Source organism: Fistularia commersonii, chromosome 16, assembly GCF_037954325.1.
Source record: "Fistularia commersonii isolate RoL2024-O1a breed Wild chromosome 16, RoL_Fcom_v1.0, whole genome shotgun sequence".
Taxonomy (NCBI): Eukaryota; Metazoa; Chordata; class Actinopteri; order Syngnathiformes; family Fistulariidae; genus Fistularia; species Fistularia commersonii.
The window spans coordinates 5,580,515-5,604,199 of NC_141299.1; the positions used below are offsets into that span (position 1 = coordinate 5,580,515).

A 23,685-nucleotide genomic window follows, 5' to 3' on the forward strand; every position below is an offset into this window, starting at 1 on the left:
TATGTCCCAATAAAATCTGCAAACTCAAATTGCATTTCACTCTGCATATCCCCCTTTTTACTGTAATATCAGACAGTTTAGCAAATTATCAGGCATATTTGTCACATCCATTCATCTTGGGCAAGGAAGAATTGACATGAAGACTGGCGAATAGATTCTGCAGAATGTTAGTACAGTGGTTTTTGCTGTATACAAGCAGGATTTGGGGAATTTCTAGGTCAAGCAACCTTGAGCACAGCAGAATCTGGTCTCCAAAATACAATTAAATGGTTGTTTATCTCTACATGCAATTGACTGGCAACCGGTCCAGAATGTCTTCTTTCCCGTTGACAGCTGGGGTAGGCTCTGTGACCCTGACTGCAGGATAGGGCTATAGATAATGAATGAGTGAATGAATGAATGAATGAATGAATGATTGTATTCTACCAGTCTTGAGACTGCAGTCCTAAAGTGTGGTATTGGGTTTAGCAGCAACGTTCTCGCTTCATTTTCTTGTCCAAATGTGGTAAACTCTGCGTAAAAAAAATGAACAAAAAAAAACAGTTAGTGACAATCAAAATGGTAGTGTCAAGGCTTCAAAGCTGGGGAACCAACAGACAACATAGAATAGGAGAGATTTTTATTGTTATGCAGAGCACAAGCTGTCAATCAAATTTGGTTTCCAGGTCTGTAAGATGCTCAGTACGAAAAGAAATATACAGTTAATAAAAGAAAAACAGAAGAAGTAAATATAAGTCCAACACAGATGACCTAAATTTCATTTATGGGGGTAGAATGGCTCAGGCGCATTGAGTACAAATACAAATTTTAATTTGAATGTGACATAACTCAGGAAAATGTACAGGTCTTGTGTACAGTTTTGTGAAATACAAAAACTAATAAACAGAAATAAATGATAATAAATAGAATTAATAATAAATAAAAATAGATGTGACTGAGCGAGGGACGGAGTGGGGTAGTACCAATTTTACACTGCTGTGCAATTGTCGTTTACAGATCTTATGTGCATAGCTGTGCAAACAGTCATCCAGTTAGCAGTGTAAGAACAGTATATTATTATATCGTATACAACACTCATATCACCCTCATAAAAGACAGTTTCAACATCTCCATTAATTTAAAGAGCAAATTGCTGACAAAAATGTAAATGAAGTTGTATGTAGTATGTTTATAAAATCACACGGGCTTAGAGGACAATGGCTTTTTATCTATGTTCTCATGAGCACACTGAGCTTCAATACGCCAGAATTACATGTAAATGCTGGTTGAAGGAGTGTGGAAAAAAGAATTGCTGTGAGAACTGTGTCCAAATCAACACATTGTCAAGTTTGAAGTCATGCATTAGGTTTTCGCACACCAACACTGGTCATATTCAGGCGGTGGTAGCGATAATTACCTCTCATAAGAAAATTTTGTGCAACCTTTAGCTTTCATTTTCATTGTCTTTTATACAATTTGAATTAATTTCACTAAATCATTGCACTTGAACTGATTAAAAAAAAGGGAAACTCGAATTGTGCATTGGAAGCAGAATTGAGAGTGGTTTCCAGAATGTTTCAGAGTACTTGAGTACCTGAGTACTTGTTGCATAATTGCAAGGTCAGCAACAGCCACTAAAATAGCTACTGCTCTCGTCTCGTGTAACCCATCTAACAGTTCAGATTGAGAAAGTTGTGGCGAGGTAGAGAGCAAAAAAAACAACATACAAATTAAAGAATATATATACAGGTTAAATGCATTATTAATGCATTAAATATATACAGGTTAAATGCATTATCAACAAATGTAAATAGTTCTTGTGAATTTTTTGGATGAGCAGAACAGTGGCACAGTGGTTAACACCTCAGTCTAGTAATGTGAAAGGACCCTTGTGCGATTCTGACAAAAAATTGGGAAAATTGCCCCGAGTGAGTGAATCGTTGTCTGTCTGTATATGTGGCTCTGCGATTGACTGGCGACCAATTCAGGGTGTGTGCCGCCTCTCGCCCGATGACAGCTGGGATAGGCTCCAGCATCCACTGCGACCCAGGGTGCAGGACAAGCGGCAGATGATGGATGGATGGATATTTAAGATTCTTAAGATTCTATCATTGATTAATACTATCGCATTCTATACATACTGTATATAGTATTTACTATATACCCTCCATTATAATTATGGAAGTACTTTTAAGCCATCTCTTTCTGTATACATATTTTTCATAGATCTAATTCTACACACACACACACACACACACACACACACACACACACACACACACACACACACACACGCACACACACACACACACACACACACACACACACACACACATTTTATTCCTATGTTGATAAGTCTATCTATCTATGATATATTGTGGTTGTGTTTCATGAGTCTAAATAATGGAAAATGTTGCAATAAAGCATGGTTTCTTCTGACATTATGATTGAGTTGTTTCATATTTCAATGTGTAACCTATTACAATTTCAAAACATGCAAAACCCATTTGTATATAATTGGCTTGAGAGGGAAAAGTCATTGTGAACAATGTCATGGAGACTTATCCCAACATTGTTCCTAACAAATACAAATGTTTACCTCTGAAATGAAGCACTATTCTTTTCTCCCCAGAAATTTGGGTTCTCACAGTAACTGAAAACAGCTTTGCATCCCCACAGCACAATGAAGACCAAGAACACACATACACACATACACACACACACGCACACACGCACAAACGCACGCACACACACACACTTTTTCTCGCCCTAAAGTTAGGTTTGGAGCATGCTTCAATCCTTCATGAATCTTACCACATTGCCCATCCAAATCCCATGCTACCGCGTGCGAATCCACATATGGCGCCCGAAAGGTGTGAGGAATTCATTAAAAAATTAAATACAAAACTATCCTTTATCTGAAAATCAAATTACTCCTTACAAAGATAGCGTTACTCGTACATGCACACACACAAACACACTCGTATGTGCACGCGCACACACACAAGGCTAAAGTGGTGCCCTTCAGACACATTAGACAGAGGAGGGTGGGGCGCCAGTAAAGATTTCTTAATGGGCTCTGCCGTTCTCTCGTCCATCTGCTCTGATGATAAACACAGCCTGATGTGCATCAAAGCCCCACACAGCTTTATTTTCTTTCCATGCCAAAAAGTAAAGGTTTTTTTTTTGCACTTTTCCAAAGCAGCTGGAGAGCCTCAAAGGGAGGAAGGACCAACCCATGGACTATTCAGTCAAGCGCTTCTCTTGTTTTTCATGACAAGTAAAAATGATGGGGACAAAGAAGTAAGACTCTGGTAGAATTCTGAGATGGTAGCCTGTCAGAGAGAATAAAACTGGATACAAGTAATTTGGATGTCTGGAGAGAATAAAACTGGATACAAGTCATTTGGATGTCTGGTCCCTGTCAGAGTGCATGGGGCACACACTGCGTGGGTCTTTTTGTATTGAGTGACACTATCCAGCTGGTCACAGCCTACACTGCAGCCTCAGACTCAGCTTCTGTCCTGAGGGAGGATGCCGTCCCTGCACCATGGAACAATCTTCATCGGAGCCTTCCTTATCGTAACCGGGGGCTCCACAGCGTTCCTGACCTCGTACCAGAGTCGTTTGCAGGCTTTCTCCCTCTGCTGCGTAGTGCTGGGGGTGGTAATGCTCATCTTAGGGCTCTTCTGGGCCATGAACAGCAAGAGTGCTGTGAACTACAACCACCGGGAGTTCGACTCCGAGTGCCCGCATTATCCATTCAACGACTATTCTAACATCAGCAGTCATGGCCTCTTCACACACTCGGGGGGACGCTTTCCAGAGTCCCAATCAGGGGTCCTGCCCAGGTGGGTGAAAAAGAGATTGTACTTATATGGTTGAACATCTGTTTAAAAGAGAAAACAAAGAAAAGAGTATGTATTCCCTCTGATGCTAGGGATTATTCCATTAAGTTGGCAAAATTGTTTTCCTTTAGAATAATTGAAAGACTGGATATTTTTATTGGGTTAGTTCAGCTACTACACTTCCCTAATAATAATAATAATAATAGTAATAATAAAAATTATAAATAGTTATGGCATCCCCCCCGAAAATGCATACTAATGAAAAATAAATAATTTATGCAAAACCTTGAAATTTGGTCAGTGGAAAGAAATCCAAAAGGACAGAAATTTTTCTCACTTTTCAATTTTTTTTCATTTTAGAAAAATCTTTTATTTTTTTGTTTTATTGGAAATTGTTTTTAAAATTACTAAAAAGACCAAAACTTTGGACATTTCAGGAAGGTATTATTTCATTTACTGGAAATTTGCAAACAACAGAAATAACCAAAGAAAAAGATGACTACTATTCATCTTGTATCTAACTTTTCATAAAATTGAACAAATCTCTGTATTTATGGAAGTTATGCCTTCAAAACTGCTGTGTTTGATTTAGATAAAAGCAAGATTTTTATGACAATCTCAGCAACTGATAGGTTCACATTTTTGTTCTGAACTATTCTGTCCAGAGAAGAAGACCTGCACAATCATGAATGATTCATCATAGATTGTGGTTACAGCACAGCCTTGAGGTCAGGCCAAGTCATTGTTTTGTCTTCACACAGGTTCTGAGTAAAGATAGCAAACCCAACACTGTCTGGTTTGACTCATAAACTACTTCAAATGTAATATGTGTGCCAGAATATTTTGGCCAAGTGAGCCATAAACTGGCCAAGTTATAAATCCCAGAAGGTTGTTATTAGGAAATTTATATTTAAAATGAGATAAGAAGAGAAAATCAGACAAGACAGTATTATGTAACATAATGTAACGTACAACATCTCTCTATCAGTCGCACAAAATAGGGAAATTGTATTTTTAAAGCAAAAAGTGAACAGCCAAAGTTGCTAGCATCAGTTCAAGCAATACAAATAAGAAATAAAGTGTAAATATCAAAAGTCTAAAAAAAATCTGACTTAGAACAAGAATATAAAAATGAAATCCAAGGGGGGAATAAAAAGGGATGCGATCATAAAATACTAAGTTATGAAAGGGTATATTGTGTTTAGTCTACCTGATTGAACCGATAGGTACAGAGGTAGCCAATTCTTATTATAATATGTTTTAATGCGCATATTAGACAGAAGGATGATTTATAATGGACCAGAATAAAAACAAAGCACAAGAATATTATGTTTCACTGAAATACAATATCCCTGTTGTACATTAGTGATATTAATGGCTCCTCCAGTCCATTTCACTGTTGATCCACTGAGAGCAATACTGGTTGCTCAGCCTGACAGACATGAGGCAGTCAGTCCCCCACACATTTTGGGGGATGAAGTTTATTACTTTTCCAGTGATGTGGGCATGTCATGCAGAGAGAGGAAGTCATTTGGCTTCACATACGACTGCTCACTCTCCATCCTCTCTCTCACCACACCTACAAGGTCAAGGGGAAACCAGAAATCAGAGAAATTCATACCAGCCCATTGACTCATTTAAAAAAAGGCAAAATCATGCAACTCGAGTCCCTCCTCATGCCACTGCTTGACAGAGTTCATCATCTTGCATTTTAATATTCTTCATCATAGTATAGGGATATTCAGTATTCAGTGAAACATGATCCCCTCCATCTTCTATATCCTGTTGATAGAGTGCTGTTTACTTTCCTATAATGCCAAATGCTTTTAGTTCTAAATCTCTTAGTGTTTTTAAGGCTCGATTAGACCTGGTTGCCCTCGATCTCTGTTTTGATACCTGCAGGACATTGGAGTATCACAGACATGGCACACGTGGGGAGGAATTCGACTATCCTCCGATGGACCCTGGGAATTATAGTCCAACGCCTCACCCTCCTCCATGGCTAGGACCCCCTCCTCCCTATGAAGTTGCCATAAAAACCACATGCAGCTCTACACACCTGCGGCGCGCATACTCAGACACACACCTCGCGACAGAGCCCCTGTTCGGTCAGTCGAGAGAGATCAGCTTCGAGGTGTGACAATCTGGCCTCAGTTTGGATAGGCGGCTTCTAAGACTTAGTAGATGCTGTGACGTGACATTTCAATACTTGAAGCATGTTTCTCCCTGGTGTATGTCTTCGCATGTTTTACATTGTTTTCTGTGATTCCAACAAAGGTATATAGATATATTCACATCTGAAATTACAGCTAGATAAGCCTTATAAAACCAAAAATGAAGCACAGAGACACTTTATGTATGTATTTTAAACCTTTTATTTCTACCAAACTCCCCTAAACTGAGACTAAGAGGAGTTGGACACAATGGAGGACAAGCTAGACTCATTTAGCAAAATATATGCTTCATGTTGAAATCATCCTTATGACTTCAACTGAGACTTACGATTTTATAGACCATTTTAAAAGTCAAAATAACCCTGCTCGCAACGCTTTTATTTGGGCTGGGCAATATGGGAAGCACAACTACTTAAATCTATATAACCGAAGGCTACTTTCAATCCAGTTTTATTTTACCCCGTACCGAATCCCCCTGAAAAGATCTGACCTTTAACATATAAAATCTTTGAAATACAAAAAAATTCTCTCTTCATGTAAGATTTCTGGTAATGTCTTTGTAACAAAGTTGTTCATATGTATTCCTACTTTCTTGATTTTCTGCTGAGCTGATATTTGTAAATCACAATTTTACTGAAGTAAATCTACCATACAATTTAAGAGAATCAAAATAGCTAAAAATGATTTTTTTCAAAATCCTTAAGGATATTTCAAAACCAAAGTCTTAACCAGACAAAGATATGTATTGAATGAATAGTAAAATGATGTATCATGATTTTCATACATAGACCTCCTATTAATAGCTAAATTATGACAGTAATATATAGATTAAGCTGAATGTTACAGAGTAACTGACAAATATTTAACAAAGAGGAAGAAACAAATACCACTATAACACCACGGTGACTAATTTCATGAATTTTGTGAATTAATTGCGTGAATATAAAATAGCCAAATCCATAAATAAATGAATGTGCTTGTGTTTTTTCTCTCATAATGTCACCAGGATATAATATGGCAGCATTTCTCAAACATCTGAGGGTTAACTGAGTCTGGCTTCATGAGAATGCTGGTCTTTTCTTTTCAACTGCACTGATTGTGCCGAATTTTATTTACTGTGCTGATGCCTTCGTAACTTGGACATGCTGGAAATCAAATTATCTTTCAGATAAACTCCCTTTCTCTTTTAATGTTGTTGTTACACATGATGTAACACAAGCCCAGATTAAGTTTTTCATGGGATTTGACATAATTTAATGCTACTCGTTTGCTACAAACTTAAATATTTACATGTAAGTTAGGTTTAAAGTCTTCACACTGAAAGTAGCTTGAGTTTGAAATCAAAATCTCAACCTCAGTTTTTGAAATAGACAATTCCAATACCCATATTCCTCTTATAAACAGGTTAACTTAAGGGCATCTATTATCATGGAAGAAACACACTCAGAAAATCCAGGATTTCATTTCCAATTCAACAGTTCTGGCCAATGAAATGTCGATCCTTCCCGAGTCTATTTTGATGAGAATTTTACCCTGAATAGTGTATATCAGCAGAGGATTAACATGCTTTGTTACTGGTTAAATGTGATTTTTCATGGCTGCGATGCTTCACGCTGGGTTTGACCGCCTGGGCCTGTAATCGTCTTATACTCTTTGGCTTGTTGAATGAAGGGAAACAATGACTCATCTGACCTCATGAGTTTTCACTTTGATCAGACAAAACCTCTCACAACTCACTGGCAATTCGGTGTGAGCTTTAAATACGAGCTGACAATGACATCGGCGCTGTACCTCCTGTCATCATTCTGCATTTTTTTACTGCATGAGTAATTTCTAAAAATGGACCAAGTATTCTATTTCCAGCATTAAATGTTATTTTAGTCTGTTCTGGTTACTATTTGAACATAATATTTGTCCAGGAGAGGAAATCTATTATGATTTTGTGGTTGCTCCTAAAATCTGGAAGTTCTGCAGTAACAAATTATAAGTTTGGTTGCATAGATAATAATTAAAGCTGGACACATTCAATTTTTTTGAGTAACTATACATATTGCTTTCAGGAAATAATGGTTAATTGACAAAAAAGCTTTTCTGTAAACAATGATGGTTCAATACTGATAGATATGATAATACAATGATGATCTGTCATCAACACACACACACACACACACACACACACACACACACACACACACACACACACACACACACACACACACACACACTCACACACACACGGAAAACACTGGACTTATAAAATATATGCACCTATATTTAATTAAAGTCAAGGAGGAACAAATTCTGTATTGTGTGAGTTGTATGTATGTGTTTATTCCTGTGAATGTCATCTTATAAAACTGAGATTAAGCACACCTTTCCCAATTATTTGCTTTGTCATTTAAGCACCTCTTCAACTGTGAGAACTGACATTTGATGTTACTTGGCTACTTTGATGTGCAGTAATTCAAGGGAGAAAACCAAGTGGAATTCTTGTAAAATGCGCATAAAAGCTACACAAAGTGTATTCAGAATATTGACGTCTGAGGGAAATATGAAAAAAGGTTTTGAAAATTCATGCCTATAGTTTTACTGCAGGGAGGAGCAGGGACTACGGCTGCAATTTAAGCTCACCATCGTTTAATGATTGTTTTGTTTTCAAACAAGTCACATGACCTCCTACAACAGATGGTGCCTCACAATTATAAAAGTGGTACAGTGAGATCGAAAGCTAGATTTCATTAGATTTCTGAAGACAAGAAAAAACTTTAAAACAGAAGCTTTAGCACAACTTCTAAATATTGGTGCATTCGGTGACACTGTCTATTTGCTACAGTCAAAGTCAAGGACTATATGTCAAAATACACACTGCACTTTTTTTGGCACGGAAAATTGTTTTACATTTATTACAGCTGCACTTAAGGGAATAATACCTCTTTAGGAAGCGGGCTCGAGATGTGTGAGGTATAGTGGACGAGCCCAGGAGCATGCAAAAAAAAGTACTTAAAGGAGCAATTTGATTATTCATGGCATGAATAAATTCAGAGGACAAAAACGTGTCAGAACAGAACAGAATGTATAAATGTATAAATACAACTTCTGCAAAATACTAGGTGGATGTGAACTTGATTTCTTGTCAACAGCTAGAACCGAAAAATAGTTGCTTCCTATAGTTATCAATTCATTTATTTATTACCTGCACCACTTGTCCCACTGTCAGGGTAGCTTGAGAACTGGAGCCTATCCCAGGATTGGCCACCAGTCAATTCCAGTGCCACATATACAACCATTCACTCAGTCATTCATACACCTGAGCAACTTAGGGTTTCCAATGTACTGCATGTTTTTGGACTGAGGGAGGAAACTGGAGAACCCATAGAAAATCAATCCACGCTGACATGGAGAAGCCATGAAAATTCCACACAAGAAGCCCCCCCCCCCCCAGAATCGAACCAAGGGCTCAGTTGGTACTTATATTCTGAAAAAATCCTTTATTTTTGCTATTTGCTATGTTTGGGAAAATAGGATGTTGATCCGACTTTTAACTTGTGAAAATATGCACCATTTCAGCATACACATGCATGTATACATACAGTGCATACATAAAATTACTTCTATAATAATATAGTAATGTATCAATTGCTATGAATTTACTGCAACAAGTTGCACTTGAAAGATTATAAACTGGCATGTCATTCCTACACCATGTTTGAGAAACAGCTGTCGGACTGAAAAACAGAGGACTTGTGGTTACACATTCCAGCCCATTTTTCAACCATTCTCAGAATAACAGAACATCTGACGACAGGGAAAATGGATATGTCTGCAAGATATTCGCTCTTAAAACTTTTCTGATGACAATGTCTGGAGCCAAAAAGGCAAACCTGAGGACAACCCTGTAGCGTTTCTTCACGTATACTATAAAAACCCAGTTTGTGGAAATTGATTCTCTATAATCCTGCCGAGTAGGTTTACTATTTTGCAGCCGGCAGATGTGAAGTCCCTCATGTGTTAACAATGGCTTCTATCTATTTATTTTCGTTTGTTTAGTGTGTAAAATGATGGATATGCATCTGATATTTTAAGCACAGTCTTCAGCAGCAAGCACTTGGAGACAGTGGCAAGGAAAAAACGACCCCTAACCAGGCAGAAACTTTGGACAGATCAACATTTAGTGTGAGCCGCCCTCTGTCTCTGGTGGAGGATGCCTTGCAGGACCGCAAAAGCAGATAATGCCACGCCTCCTGGGAACATGCAATGAGAGAGCTCAAGGTCTTAGGAGAAGACAAGGTTAAGTGTTGTAGTTTTCTAAACAATTAGGACCGCTGTAAACTTTAATCTCAGCAAAAGGAAATAGTTTCAGGTTTTTTTTTTACCAAATGTTTATTTTCACTTTCATTTAGATGGATTGATACAATGGATACATCCTTCCATCGCATCTATCCATTCTCTATACTGCTTAAAATACTTGATGGATGTGAATTTAATTTCTTGTCAACACATGGAATGAAACTACATCCCCTTATTTATTCTTTCACTCATGATCTATACTGCTTATTCTGCACCAAGGGTCACAAGGGGCACTCGGAGCGTCAGGTCCAAACTGTCACTTGGCCAGAGGCTAGGTTCAGCCTGGACTGATCACCTGGATGCATATAGAGAAAACAAAAACAACCATTTACTCTTTCATTAACACAAATGGGAAGTTTAGGGTCTTCAATGAGGAGGCCAAAGAACCCCCACAGGAACGAGAAGGACATGCAAACACCACACAGAAACGTCCCTGCCAGAATCAAAATCAGATTTTTTTACTCTGAGGTGGAAGCGTAACCACCGTCCCACTGTGCCTAATGGATACATATGACAGTTGTATTATAAACATATTCCAGTTTAATTTGGGGTTAATTTATATGCAAAGACAACCTCTTCCTGTATATTTTATTCATGTTTTCTCAGACTGTTTTATCATATATATTCATATTGGTGTCTCTAAATAGGTGTATCTTTTTCTCTGTGGCATATTTGGAGAAAATGGGCCAATCTGGGATTTTTATCTTCACAGATGTAGAAAAATGACAGATTAATGACATACACAAAAGCTCAACCCTAACATGTATCAAGTGATAAAAATAATCTTGTTTATAATATAAAGTGCGTCTGGCATAGTTTTTGGAGCAAATATAGCGCATTAAAATCTAAAATACCGCCCTCTTCCTCTGTCATACTAGAAATTATTATATAAGTGGTCAAATATTTTTATTATAAAAGATGAACAGGCAGATATATCATGCCTCTCACTTTACTTCAAAATCCAATCTTCATATTTGTGACTCAGAGGCTCTAAGTTGATGCATAACAAGCCTTATTTTATAAAATGCTTCTTACAGACTAACAGTTGAAGTATCGCAAGTCAGCAGGATGAAACCAAACACGTCCTTCGTCAGAAGAACAATTTAACAACTTGTGTCTGCTGATAATTTGACAAATATGGACTTACATAATATTTGTGAAGTCACAAATTCTACCAACAGACCCACCTCTTAAAGGAATAGTTCATCCCAGAATTAAATGAAAAAAATGAAAAAAAAAAAAAATCATTATACTGTTGCTGAGAGAAAGTGGATGCCATTTCACAAGTGCACTGAACACTCATAGGATGTTGCAGCCCACAACCTGACAACTGAATTGAATTGCAGAATGGGTTATAAAGTAATAATTATACCAATAATAATTATTCTTATTATTATTTCTGCTTCATCTCATCTGAGATTCTAAATTATATGATCTCAATTGGCTACCGGTCCAGATGTTCCCTGCCCCCCGCATAATGACAGCTGAGATCGGCTCCAGCCACCCACAACTCCGAGTGCGTGATACATGGTATAGATAATGGGTGAATGAACAATAATTGTTGTGAATAAAGGAAATGTCTCTATACAGATTATCATGCATAATCCAGTGTTGGAAAGCTACAGATGCAGCTTATTTCTCATTTCTGCAACTAAGTACCCATTCTATGCCTCTGTACTTTCTGGAGTGGTTTTAAAATCTGTACTTCAGTGTAAATAGTTTGAAGTTCACTACATTTTACATTACGTCAGTCGCTGGCTAACATATGACTTCGAATTAGAGGGCAAGGAAATGACCAAAACATTCCCATGCTTAAGGTCAGGGTTGTCTCTGAATATGTGCGCCCTCTTTTCCTCCTCCAGCTGAACAAATAGAAATATGGGTGGGACATACTGTATTCTTGCAGGACCTGTTCATCCACCGTCTATCATTAACTATGCAGTTCATTGATCGGGTGGCTGGTGGGAGGGAATAACAATCCTGCTAAAATCCCAAGAAAAACGGTGGCAGACAAGTTTTAGAACAATAATGGTCCAGAAAACTCACTCATAACCCAGAATTGTGTTGAAGTGGAGGATGAACCTCACTCACGTTCGATGGAACCAGTTCGGCCTCACGTTTAAGATGGACAGCAAATTTATTATTAATTGCATTTCCCTTTGCCCGGTGAAAGTGAACCAGCTGCTGCTCAAAAAGCGACTAATGGATGAGTGATGGAAAAGATCCGGTCAATATGAGGTAAAATTATCTGTGTGAGAGGGAATCGGTGGCAAGGGGAGGAATGGAGCTCAAAAACCAACAGTTGACACTCACATCTCCACCATTATGACCTTCAACAAATTTAAAGTAAAAGATTTAAAAGTTTGATGAGTTTCTTGGTAAGGAAAAGATCTTTACAGAATAAACCAAGTGCAAAATGTTTTCTATTGTTACTTAAAATATTTTGTCCTTCCAGGACTACGCATAATGCTTATATCATACAGTGCTGCCTCCATAACACAGTACATCAGCAACTTTGACTCAGAGAATATTTTACATCTCCAACTTTTTACTTTGATTTTTACTTGATTATTATCATGATTATGATTGACATTATGTCAATAATTCTTCATTCATCCAATCGTTACCTATAGAGCTTATCCTGCATTCAGGGTCATAGGGGGCTTGGAACCTGACTAGAGGTGGAATATACCCTGGAAAGGGTAGTCATTCAAACACCTAGACGGTTTAGGGTCTCCAATTGACCTACTGGGTGTTTTTGGACCGCGGGAAGAAACCAGAGAATCCAAGGAAACATGGATACAACATATTAACAGAACATACAGAAAGACCCTGTGAGCCTTAAGCACTAACCTCTGCGCCACTGTGCTACCTGTTATTGTTATTATTATCAAAATGATTATTAATATTAGTATTGTTGTTGCTGTTGTTGTTGTTGTTAACATCATTCATTCATTTTCTATACCGCTTTTCCTGCACTAAGGGAGGCTGTAGCTGATGCCTGCTGTCAAGTCAAGGTAAGTGGGATTCACCCTTGACTGATCCCAAGTTGCTGGCAGGGCCACATATAGAGATATTCAACCATACACACGTCATTCACATGTTTGAACAATTATAAGGTCTCCAATTGACCTACTTGTTATGGACTGTGGGGTCAAGTATTGCAATTTTTAACTAATGAGGAGGAGGAGGAACTTTAATCATATCAAGATGCCCTTTTAGATATCTCTTCTATTCGTACAAATAAAGTTTGGTGTATATTTTATCCTGTAGTCGCGGGGGCCTTAAGGCAATCACAGCTCTCTCACATCATTGGCACACATATAGAGAGGAATAATCTTTCATTCACTCATGCATAGTGTATCTTGGGAGATTTGGAAATCTCCAATGAACGTGTTGCTTTTACTGTGAGAGGAAACCGGAGAACACAGATGAAACTAATGAACTAATGAAAACTCCAAGCAAAAAAGTTGGAATTGTACCAAAGACTGAGTTACCACAACATTTTTGCTTGTTTTTAAATAATTAGTATTAATTAGTTACTGGGTGAGAGGTAACAGCTGGGTATACCCTGGACTGCTTGCCAGTCAATCACAGGGCCACATATAGAGACAAACAACCATTCACAACATTGAACTAGATTTAATAACCACTTTCACTAAACACCGCGCCCTCATTCAGTGGTTAATAATAATAATGATAATAATCATTATTATTATACTAGTAATTATAATTATTATATTTTATTATAGCATGATATCATGTTACAATGACGAAAAGACAGGAAGCAGAGCTGGAGGTTGCAGAGATGAAGATACCAAGGTTCTCTTGAGGAGTGACCAGGATGGATAGAATCAGGAATGAGTCCATCAGAGGAGAAGGTCTGATGTTTTGGAGAGGTCAGAGAAGCCAGACTGAGATGGTTCGGTGATGTACAGAGGAGGGATAGTGAATATATCGGTGAATGGATGCTGGAATTGGAGCTGCCTAGCAGTAGGTCTAGAGGAAGACCAAAGAGAAGATTAATGGACAGGGTGAGAGAAGATATGAAGGTAGTTGGTGGAAGAGGGGAGGATACAGAGAATAGCGTTAGATGGAGAAAGTGGATTCACTGTAGTGACCTCTAAAGGGAAAAGCCAAGAGGAGAAGAAGATATCATATTATATTATATTATATTATATTATATTATATTGCATTAATAATGATGATTATCACAATAATAAGAAGAAGATGGAGAAGGTTGATTCACTGTGGCGACCCCTGAAGGGAAAAGCCAAAAGGAGAAGATCCTTATCATTATAATTATTATTATTATTATTGTTATTATTACTATTATTATAATTATTATTCCTGCAGAGGTAACATTTCATGTAAAGCTCCATCTGGGATGTAGCCAAGATTCCAGAAGCCTCCGCCTTTGACTTGTTGTTGACATGAGTGAATGTCCGGCGCTCCTTGTTTGCTGTGCGCAACTCGCCGAGTCGGAAGTCAAGAGCTGGAGCTGTGCCCTCGTCTTTGCGCGTACACGCTTGCTCCCGCAGGATGCGCCCCGCAGGAGTTCAGATGTCAGTCGTTTTTTTCCGAAGTTCCCACCAGAAAATAGATTAAGAGAGATCCAGCTCTAGAAATAAGATGCCCCCCCCCCCCCCCCCCAAGGGGTTAGTTACACACACACTCCCTCCCCCGTGCAAACAGCCTCGCTTAAACACGGGAGAAGCGCCAGTGTGGAAGCGCTGCGCCGCCCTGCCTGCCCTCCTCTTCACAGGAAAGACCTTCCACACCGGGCCCCCCCACCCCACGTCACGCGCGACATCACCCCCCCCCCCCAACACCACCCCACCCCACCCCCAACCTCGCCTTTTTTTTTCCCCCTGTTCTCAGTCACTTCGTAAAAAGGCGGACGTGCTTCCTCCGCGGGAAGAAGGAAGCAGCAGCCCGGCGGAGGATCCGCTCAATGGGAGAGGCGTGGAAGTGGAAGTGGAAGGTCGCAGGATATACAGGCTGAGCGGCGGAGGGCTTGTTGTGTTCTTTTTTTTTTTTTCTTATTTTCCCTGAGTTTTCGTTTTTGTTTTTTTTTTCGCCCCCGGGATCTCGGGTGGGAGGGCGCCATGCGAGCATCATGAAACTTAATGATGAGAAGAAGAGCGATGACAAAGCTTAAGTGGCCACATCTGCTCCGCAGCCCCGCTCCAAGATTTCCCGTCGGCCGGCGCGACGATCGGCGGCGGTGAAGGCACGGACGGCTCGCCGCTCGCATGTGTCCGCGTTGTTCCACGCACAACTTAGTTCTTTGTAAATTCGCACACACACGCGCGCACACACACACTCACACACACACACACATCCGGCCGTGATGCCGCGCCTCACTCCCCGCACATTGGCGGCAGCTGGCGGAGCGGACGCGCGGCTGTAGCCGCCGGAGGGACTCCTTGAGGGGGCAGGGGCTCCGGAGATGCCGCTCCCCCGGGGCTTGGTTCTGTGTCTGGGCCTGCTGCTGACGACCACGGGGGGGGTCGTGGTCATCTGTCTGGGCCTGCCGGGGAAATCCGCCCCGCTCTTCGGACTCGGGCTGATCGTGGGCTTGGGGGGCGTGGGCCTTCTGGTCGTGGGGCTCTGCATGGCCATGAAGAATCTCCAGGTGGCAGTGCCCGGACACTACCTCCTGCACCCACGCACGGGTACGCGCTTCAGCCCGCAGCAGGCCGTGGCCATCCAGAGGTACACTCGAACTTAAGACAAGCGCACGATGCTTTGACGCGAACATTTCCCAGAAACAAGAGTGTAAAGGGCTGACAGGGAGCAGATTAACAGATCTTGCGACTGCAGTGACATCTTGATACTATCGTATCGCGATACACAGGTTCTAGGACAATACACATATTATGGTACAGGATCCATAGTCTGTTTCTCTGTGACCTCAACTTGGTTTAAATGCTGCCCTGTGCATTAGGCTTTGACTCAGTCATCGCGCCCTGTGCTTTTCAAAAACCTAAACATTGCACCCAAACATTGGCTTCGAAGCACAAGAGAGATGAAGAACACAGGCTTTTGATAGCGGGATGGAGAAAGTGGCAGATTTTGTGATTACGGCCTGATTATAGAAGTAGGTCATGAAGAAAAATACATGCATGTGGTTAACAGACACCCCTGGCATTGTCTGAGGTAATCGACCAAAGCATTTAAATTTAAACAAGGCGTCCTCTGCTCATTGTCCAATGCTGTAAAAGAGGAGACTCCCGGAGCAAAGTTTCCATCATCAAGACTTTTTCTATCCTTTGGCCGCAAGTTGACAAAACACAGTGTTTCTAGACCTCAAATGTATTGGGGCCTATACCCTGGATCGAGTTGTCGAATTTGTTTGGATCCATTGCAGGGAATCTTTGTGCAAACTAAAGTAAAGAGTTTGGAAAAACAACATGACAATATTGTAAGTTGAGTTCTCAAATTGTTAGAGGAGTAAGAGGACAGAAGGATCAGTTGCATTAAAAGGGTCTGATGTTGAATTGCAATGTGATATTAAGATCGTGTCATTCTTGTCGTTGCTTTTAAACTGGCGTTACAGACGGCTCAACCTTCGATAGATACAGTTGAAAGAAAAGGCCATAAAATACTTTATATAAACATGAATGCTACATGTTATTTATGTGAAAGTTATACACGTGCTAACTGAAAGTTAAACATGTATAATCTTTGCAAGCGGAATTTCAGTAAGTCTCAATTTGGAATATTATGTCTGTCATTTCTCCATTAAAAGTGAGACAGTCCTCTGTAATTGCTCCTTACTCATAGATTCAGACACAATGGGGGGCTTATAATAAATAGGCGCCAAAAGAGAGAATGAGCTGTATGAGAAAGAAAAGGAGCTGTGTGAGTAACCCGAGAGAAAGGAGTTCAAGTATTAGGGAAAGTGTAAGAATGTGTGGGAGTCTATGGTTTTATTGTTAGAAGTGTAAGATAAAGTGAATAACATATTGTGGTTGATGGCTGAGTCAGATGATGGGTGTGGGCTGGAGGCAGGAGCCTGAAGTGAGCAAAGCAGAATTTTAATAAATGAAATTAAACAGGATGGGATCACAATAAACATTAAACTTTCCTCTCGATGGTTCTCTTCAGGAGATTGGACCGGATTCGTCGGGAGATGTCGGCGGACTCCGTCAGCAGGGCGCCGGACCCCGAGCCCTCCCTCCCATCAACCCCACCGCCCTGGACTATGGAGCCCCCGCCTTCCTACGACACGGTGATGAAGAGCCAAGAACACAATGAGCAGCTTTAACCTCTCGCGCTGATGGACTTGTTTTCTTTTTGTCAGTGCCTTTTGAACCTTAGTTGAGGGCTGAGGGCTGTGGGTCAGCACGCCGTAGCGAGCCTCAAACACAGACCAAGAGGGAGAAGGAGGTTGCAGCTGGTTAAACACTCAGACAAAGCTGGGCCCCATGAGGCCCCTGGGTTTAGAAAGCAGGCATATTGTGAATGGAACAATGGTAGCTAGCGTGTAACAACTATCATTAATAAATAGTAAAATTAGACTTTTTTTAAACTTAACTTTATTAACATTTTACCAGTTAAAGCAAAGGTAGCGACATGTCTGATTAAACATGATTACTATTATTATTGTTTTAATCTGACATTTCCAAAGGTTTTTTTTTCCAAGCACTTTTTCCTTGAAAAGCATTTCATTGCAACATTCGGAAAACAATCCAAAAATATTTATAGATAACTTGGAAAGTAATTATCAGCCTGGATTGTAAGAAGTTCCATGTTGATAGATGTTTTCCGACATTTCTTAAAAGTTAAATACAAATTGGCAATCGTTTGACTTTTTTTCTTGGGGATACATTTTCATGTGTCTGGCAAAAGTTGTATTTGCTCCTGCAACCCTTAATTAGAAATCAATAATTTTATGTTACACAAAAAGATTATATGAAATATTTCCAAAAATTTCTATGTGATTGCTCATGAACAGTAAAATACCTACGAAGTAAGTTCAATTAACTATTAATTAGCTGTTTATTAACAAGTTTTCTTTTTTACTTGCCTCACTATACTAAAGGCACTTTTTTCAAAAAACTTAATCTAACTTTTGCTACAAAGTAAAGAGACCTGCCACCAGATTGGCATCAAGCCTCCCATAATAATCTCTTTTGAATGTTTTATCAGCCTGCTTTGATTGATGTGACCCACTACTGACCTGCTACCACTTTACTTTAACAACATTCCTCACATTTCAACAGTTTCCTCCTTTTTATATCAGTACTCTTTCCAGTCTTAACTTTGCACAAGATTCACTGATAGTTCAACAACAATGCAAAGTGCCTGAACCTGTAACAGCTGAATGTCAATACAGTGTTTCTCCCACGTCTGTGTTGTATCTGGTGTTTGAGGAATGCCCGCTGTGAGTCCTGTGTTGTAATGTTACTATAAACTTGGGTTGAAGTATCAACAGAGCTATCGGCGGCCCGCTCGGAAAGGAGGAGAGGGAACCCTGGAAAGACCAAGATGACATCCAACCCATACAAACACTAAATAGTGCTAAATAAGGATATTGTGCAGAAGCGGAGAGCCTGCTTCTTTCCAGCAGCTTGAACCAAGGTCACCTTTCTGATACACACACCTGCAACTTTATACCTGAGCTTTGTGTCTGCAGGCTGTAATAGGCAGCAGACTGGAACCCTAACTGCACTTTCTCCACCCTGACCTTCAAGGCCAGAGTCAAAACAACAGTTTTGTTTTCTCAAGGTATTACCAGTGCGTCTGTGGTTACCGCACAGTTATTTTACAGCGGCTATGGCACAGGGGAAACCGTATCGTTACGGACTGATAGCGGCGGGGTTCTGTGTGGTAGCAGTTGGCCTCTTCATCATGATTCAGGAGCATCCGCACATCTACGGCACAATGTGCGCCCTGGGCGTCACTCTGATTTTTGTCGGAACTGCGTGGAGCCTCTGCCAGTGCTATCCCAAGGTAGACACACAACTTTGGAAATATCGTGATGGCTGCAGGTGAGGATTTGACAATGGAGAGTCTGTTTAATAGGTCATTGTGGCTCCCGGGACTCAGGAGAAGAACCGAGAGGATTTAGTGTATGCTGCTGCAGATGCTAAACATGAGAGGTACTGGGACATGGGACACACACACACACACACACACACACACACACACACACACACATAAACACACACACACACACTACTAATGGCCCATAGACACATGTGATACCAGGCACTAATGACTCCCCATGGTTTCCTTAGTATCACAGGACTCTTAAGCAGCATGAAGAGAGTGAACATGGCGACAGCAGCACAGTAATGTGTCTGGGGGGGAACTGCACCAATACACAGAAGATAATATTTTATTGCTACGGGAAAAAATAATGGTGATGTAATGGAGTAGCGTTGGCAGAAGAACACAGGGGGAGAGAAGAGAGGAAAATGGAAGAAAAAGCAACATTGACCGCCTGAATACGGTGACTGAAGGAGTTATGTGAGGAAACTGACTGGAGAACACCTCATCAGACGATCAACGTTCCAACTTTGCACAGATTTAAGCAATGTGTTCTTACCATGTAGTAAAAGGTAGATACTACACTATTTAGTAAGTACATGAGTGTTCTTAAGCCTTCCACAGTTACCCAATCCTGCCTCCTAGGAAAGAAAGAAAATGAGCACAAAACATTGGAACTAGACCAGACTTTCTATTTCTGCCCTTCCCCTTTTTTTTTTTTTTTCTTTTTTACTCAGTTCCTTTTTGATTGCAGGCATGCTGAGGCTCCGCCAGGTTTCTCAGGCCACAAGTTGAACAGCAGCAAACTTCTCTTTGCACTCCCCCGGAGCCCGAGCTGCCACAGCTGCCCCGCTCTGAACCTGGTCTGAGGCCGGCCGCCACTTCATCGTTCGAGGACGCTGAATCACAAAATACCACATTGTGTGTAGGATGTTTTTTTAACCAGATATCACTCACTCATGATTTTGCATGAAGTATGTTTGTTTGTGTGTGAAGTGCGAATGAAGCTGCAAAACAGTGCCAGTGGGTGTCACTACATTACAATTTGAAAGGGTTGAGTGCACACACACACACACATGCATGCGTGCATGCGCATGTGCATGTGCGCACACACACAATCATAGTTGTTTTGTACACTACTGAATTGACCTGCATTAAAATATTAAACATTGCAGATACCTTGACTTGGCCTTGTTGTGTTTGGGTTCAGCTCAGCAGTGATTTTATCGCAGGCCTTTCTACCCAAACTAAGTGGTCCCTGCTGAAGTTTTTATGTAATCAGAAAAAAAACTTTACTTTCTAAGGTCTGAAGCTGAATACATTTTTTCCCTCATAACATGAATGCCAAAATGGATTGCTGTAATTTTTTGTTGTATTATTGCCATTAACTGTTGATCAGCAGATGGTGTTGAAATAGGATCTAAAATCTTGAACATGTGTGGGATATTAATCTTCTTGTATAATCTTGACTATCGCAGGGATTCCCCAAATCTGGGTCAAGACCTCTGTGGAGGTTGTGTGTCAATTTCTAGGAATAAAATGAATTATTGTCCTGCACCTATAGTGGAAGAAAGAATTGCAAGTTTATGGACTCAGAATAAATCTAAACTATAAACTGGAAGAGTATCAGGTTTAAAGCTAGATCGATAGACACTGGCAAAGGATTATGTTTTTAAAAAGCTCACATGATGAAAAAAGAGCTATAGAATGTTACATTTGTTTTTTATTCATTTGGCAGAAATGGAGGAAGGCCAGAGAAATCAGATTTATCATGCTAGGTACTGCAGCTCAACCAGTCCAAGGCTTAGCCCACCTCTCACCCAGTGCATCTGGGATAAGCTCCAGCATCCTTGCGACCGTAGGTGTAAGATAAACAGTAAATGATGGATGGATGGATGGTACCGCAGCTCCTTCCAAATTCGTTCATTATCTGCAGCATAATGAATGCATTACCTATCTTGCGCTCAGGATCACCGGGGTTTTGCAGCCTGTTCCGGCTGTCATTGGGGTGGGAGACGGGGTTCACCCCGGACTGGTCGCCAGTTGATCACACTTGTGCAGATACATAACTGTCTCATTCACTGAACAGTTTGAACCTACTGAATGTGAGATCCTTCCAGGTTATCTGAAGAATAAATGTCCCCACTTATAGTTTGTGGGGAGATTCCCTTTCTGCATTTAAGTCAGTTGGATGCCGTCCATCAGCGACTAGGGAGCAGTTCGGAGTTCAGTTTGTCTTGCTCAACAGCACTACAACACACCAGGAGGAGCCGGAATCGAACAGGATTGTTCGGTTTCAAGGACAATCTCTCTACCCTCTGCCCCACGCCGCCCCCTAGCACTTCAATCACCTCGCAGGTCCAAAGCGCTTTACATGGATCACATTCACCCATTCACACACCGCTAACAGGGCCATCGGGAGCAACTGGGGTTTCAGTGTCTTGCACAAGGACACTTTAACATGCAGTATGGAGGATTGAAGGGATGCCTGCTCAACCAACTAAGGCATATCCGCATAGATCAGGGGTCTCAGACTCGCGGCCAATTGCGGCTTTCGGAACAATATTTTGTGGCACCCTGCCTGAAATCAAAGCTGTGTGTTCGTGCGGCCCGCGCATTTTTTCTCGCATGCATCTGGGGGTTTTATGCAGTGGGTTTAAAAAAAAAAAAACGGCAAGGGAAAAATGAAAAAGTGACTTTGCAATGCATTTTTTTGCTTCAAATTTGAAAATAAAATTATTTTTGATGAAAAAACATCAAGTGATATTGTTAAAACAATCTTTTCTTTCTTATTTCTATAAAAAAACACAAAAATGATAGCAAACAAAAAAAAAACCCAGGCAAAATCAAAACAACTGATTTAATAATCCGAATAGCCACCATTAGCCTTGTAAACATTATACCTCCTCTTATACATGCCACCAATCCATTTTTTAATAAATTCTAGTGGCAAATTTTCCCACAGTGACAAGATTTTCTCTTTTAACACAACAATATTTTTAGGGTGTAATTTCATCAATCATTTTTTAATAGTCATTTTTAATATCAATTCGTCATGTATTTTCTTAGAGGAACGGTTCATTACAAATAATGATTTTTATAACTTACCTCCTTTACACTAAAACAAAGGAAAACTTTAGTCTGAGTGATGCTTTTAGGTAATGATTTTACTGGTCCGGTCCCCTTGTCATCAAATTAGCCTGTATTTGGCCCCCGGACCAAAATTAGTTTGACACCCCTGACCTAGATAAACTGATGAAGACCAGCGGATTTTCTAGATTAAGGAAGGGTGTCCTAAGATATCTCACTCTAGTCTCCTCATCACATCCTTGGCAGGTGCTGTGCCATGGAGATGCCATGTTGGAGTAAAAGCTCCACATGCTCTCATTTCTGTCGCCATATTTGTTTGATTTCTTAAAGGCGAAACATTGTTTTTTTTTCCACTTTGTTGAGATACTTTTCTCATCCCACCATGTTGGTTGGCCTTGGGCAGAAACGCCACATGCAACTGTTTCCATCAGAGATCAGCCGATTGATCTGCAGCCAAAAGACATTCGCAAGAAAACACAGAGGATGCAGGACGGAGAGCTATGGAATCAAAAGGTCTCGTCAGTGACATTTTTTAGAATTGTATCCAACCTCAGGAGGGAGAATAGATCAAGAATGACAACCAAACAAGCCTAACTGGTATGCATTAAAGGCTGTGAGGAGTTATGCTGTTGATGAAATGAGTAAAAACAGTATTAAGTTCATTTCAAACCGTTCACATCAAGTTGACTGAGGTGAGGCTGAGAGTCTGACCCCTCTGTCCCCTGACTCCGGATAATCCTCCTTCTTCAATAGTCTCATTTAGCTGAGCTGGGGGAGAAAAAAATCCATGGATCTATCATAATTATTACTCATTCATTAATTCATCTTCTATGCTGCTATTATCTCGTATAATGCGACTTGCAAAAAGAAATAAATAACCTTAAATAGGAGTTCGCCATGGTTCCAACCATGCCAACTGGAGGTCAGACTTTTTTTTTCTAAACTCCTCACGTTTGCAATGTGTCATAATCAAATACTCAAGTGATCGCCCAAGTCAAAAGGTGTATGTGTGTGGTGTGTGTGCGTGGGAGGGGGGTGGCTCTCAAAAGTGCGATTTTTAATTTTTTTTTCTCAAATGGAAGTCAATCATTCGATATAAAAGCGGTGGCGTGAAAACGTCACAGTCTCCGCCTCAGATCACAAGAATCAATTGTTCGCCCGCCCCACGCACACACACACACACACACACACACACACACACACACACACACACACACATTATACACCCCCAAAATCTGAATGGATCA

General features: G+C 40.4%; 3 protein-coding genes across 3 annotated transcripts; all 3 read left to right on the forward strand.

Moving 5' to 3' along the window:
• Nucleotides 1–3,199: 3,199 nt before the first annotated feature.
• LOC147225666 (uncharacterized) lies at nt 3,200–8,247 on the forward strand. The gene is made up of 2 exons (XM_086162027.1): nt 3,200–3,830; nt 5,730–8,247. Exons 1-2 carry the CDS (start codon nt 3,514–3,516, stop codon nt 5,965–5,967), a joined length of 555 nt encoding a protein of 184 aa, XP_086018153.1. The 5' UTR covers nt 3,200–3,513; the 3' UTR covers nt 5,968–8,247.
• A 6,985-nt stretch (nt 8,248–15,232) lies between these two features.
• Nucleotides 15,233–18,703, forward strand: LOC147225667 (uncharacterized). Its single transcript, XM_086161749.1, has 2 exons — nt 15,233–16,066; nt 17,462–18,703. Exons 1-2 carry the CDS (start codon nt 15,801–15,803, stop codon nt 17,619–17,621), a joined length of 426 nt encoding a protein of 141 aa, XP_086017875.1. The 5' UTR covers nt 15,233–15,800; the 3' UTR covers nt 17,622–18,703.
• Nucleotides 18,704–19,000: 297 nt separating this feature from the next.
• Nucleotides 19,001–19,654, forward strand: bsnd (barttin CLCNK type accessory subunit beta). Its single transcript, XM_086162198.1, has 3 exons — nt 19,001–19,309; nt 19,382–19,458; nt 19,597–19,654. Exons 1-3 carry the CDS (start codon nt 19,133–19,135, stop codon nt 19,652–19,654), a joined length of 312 nt encoding a protein of 103 aa, XP_086018324.1. The 5' UTR covers nt 19,001–19,132.
• Nucleotides 19,655–23,685: the final 4,031 nt, after the last annotated feature.

Coding starts and splice junctions, on each gene's coding strand:
- LOC147225667 (XM_086161749.1), top strand. CDS start 15,801: ATGCCGCTCCCCCGGGGCTTGGTTCTGTGTCTGGGCCTGCTGCTGACG. Junction 16,067..17,461: donor CAGGCCGTGGCCATCCAGAG/GTACACTCGAAC, acceptor GGTTCTCTTCAG/GAGATTGGACCGGATTCGTC.
- bsnd (XM_086162198.1), top strand. CDS start 19,133: ATGGCACAGGGGAAACCGTATCGTTACGGACTGATAGCGGCGGGGTTC. Junction 19,310..19,381: donor TCTGCCAGTGCTATCCCAAG/GTAGACACACAA, acceptor TCTGTTTAATAG/GTCATTGTGGCTCCCGGGAC. Junction 19,459..19,596: donor GCAGATGCTAAACATGAGAG/GTACTGGGACAT, acceptor TGGTTTCCTTAG/TATCACAGGACTCTTAAGCA.
- LOC147225666 (XM_086162027.1), top strand. CDS start 3,514: ATGCCGTCCCTGCACCATGGAACAATCTTCATCGGAGCCTTCCTTATC. Junction 3,831..5,729: donor CAATCAGGGGTCCTGCCCAG/GTGGGTGAAAAA, acceptor TGATACCTGCAG/GACATTGGAGTATCACAGAC.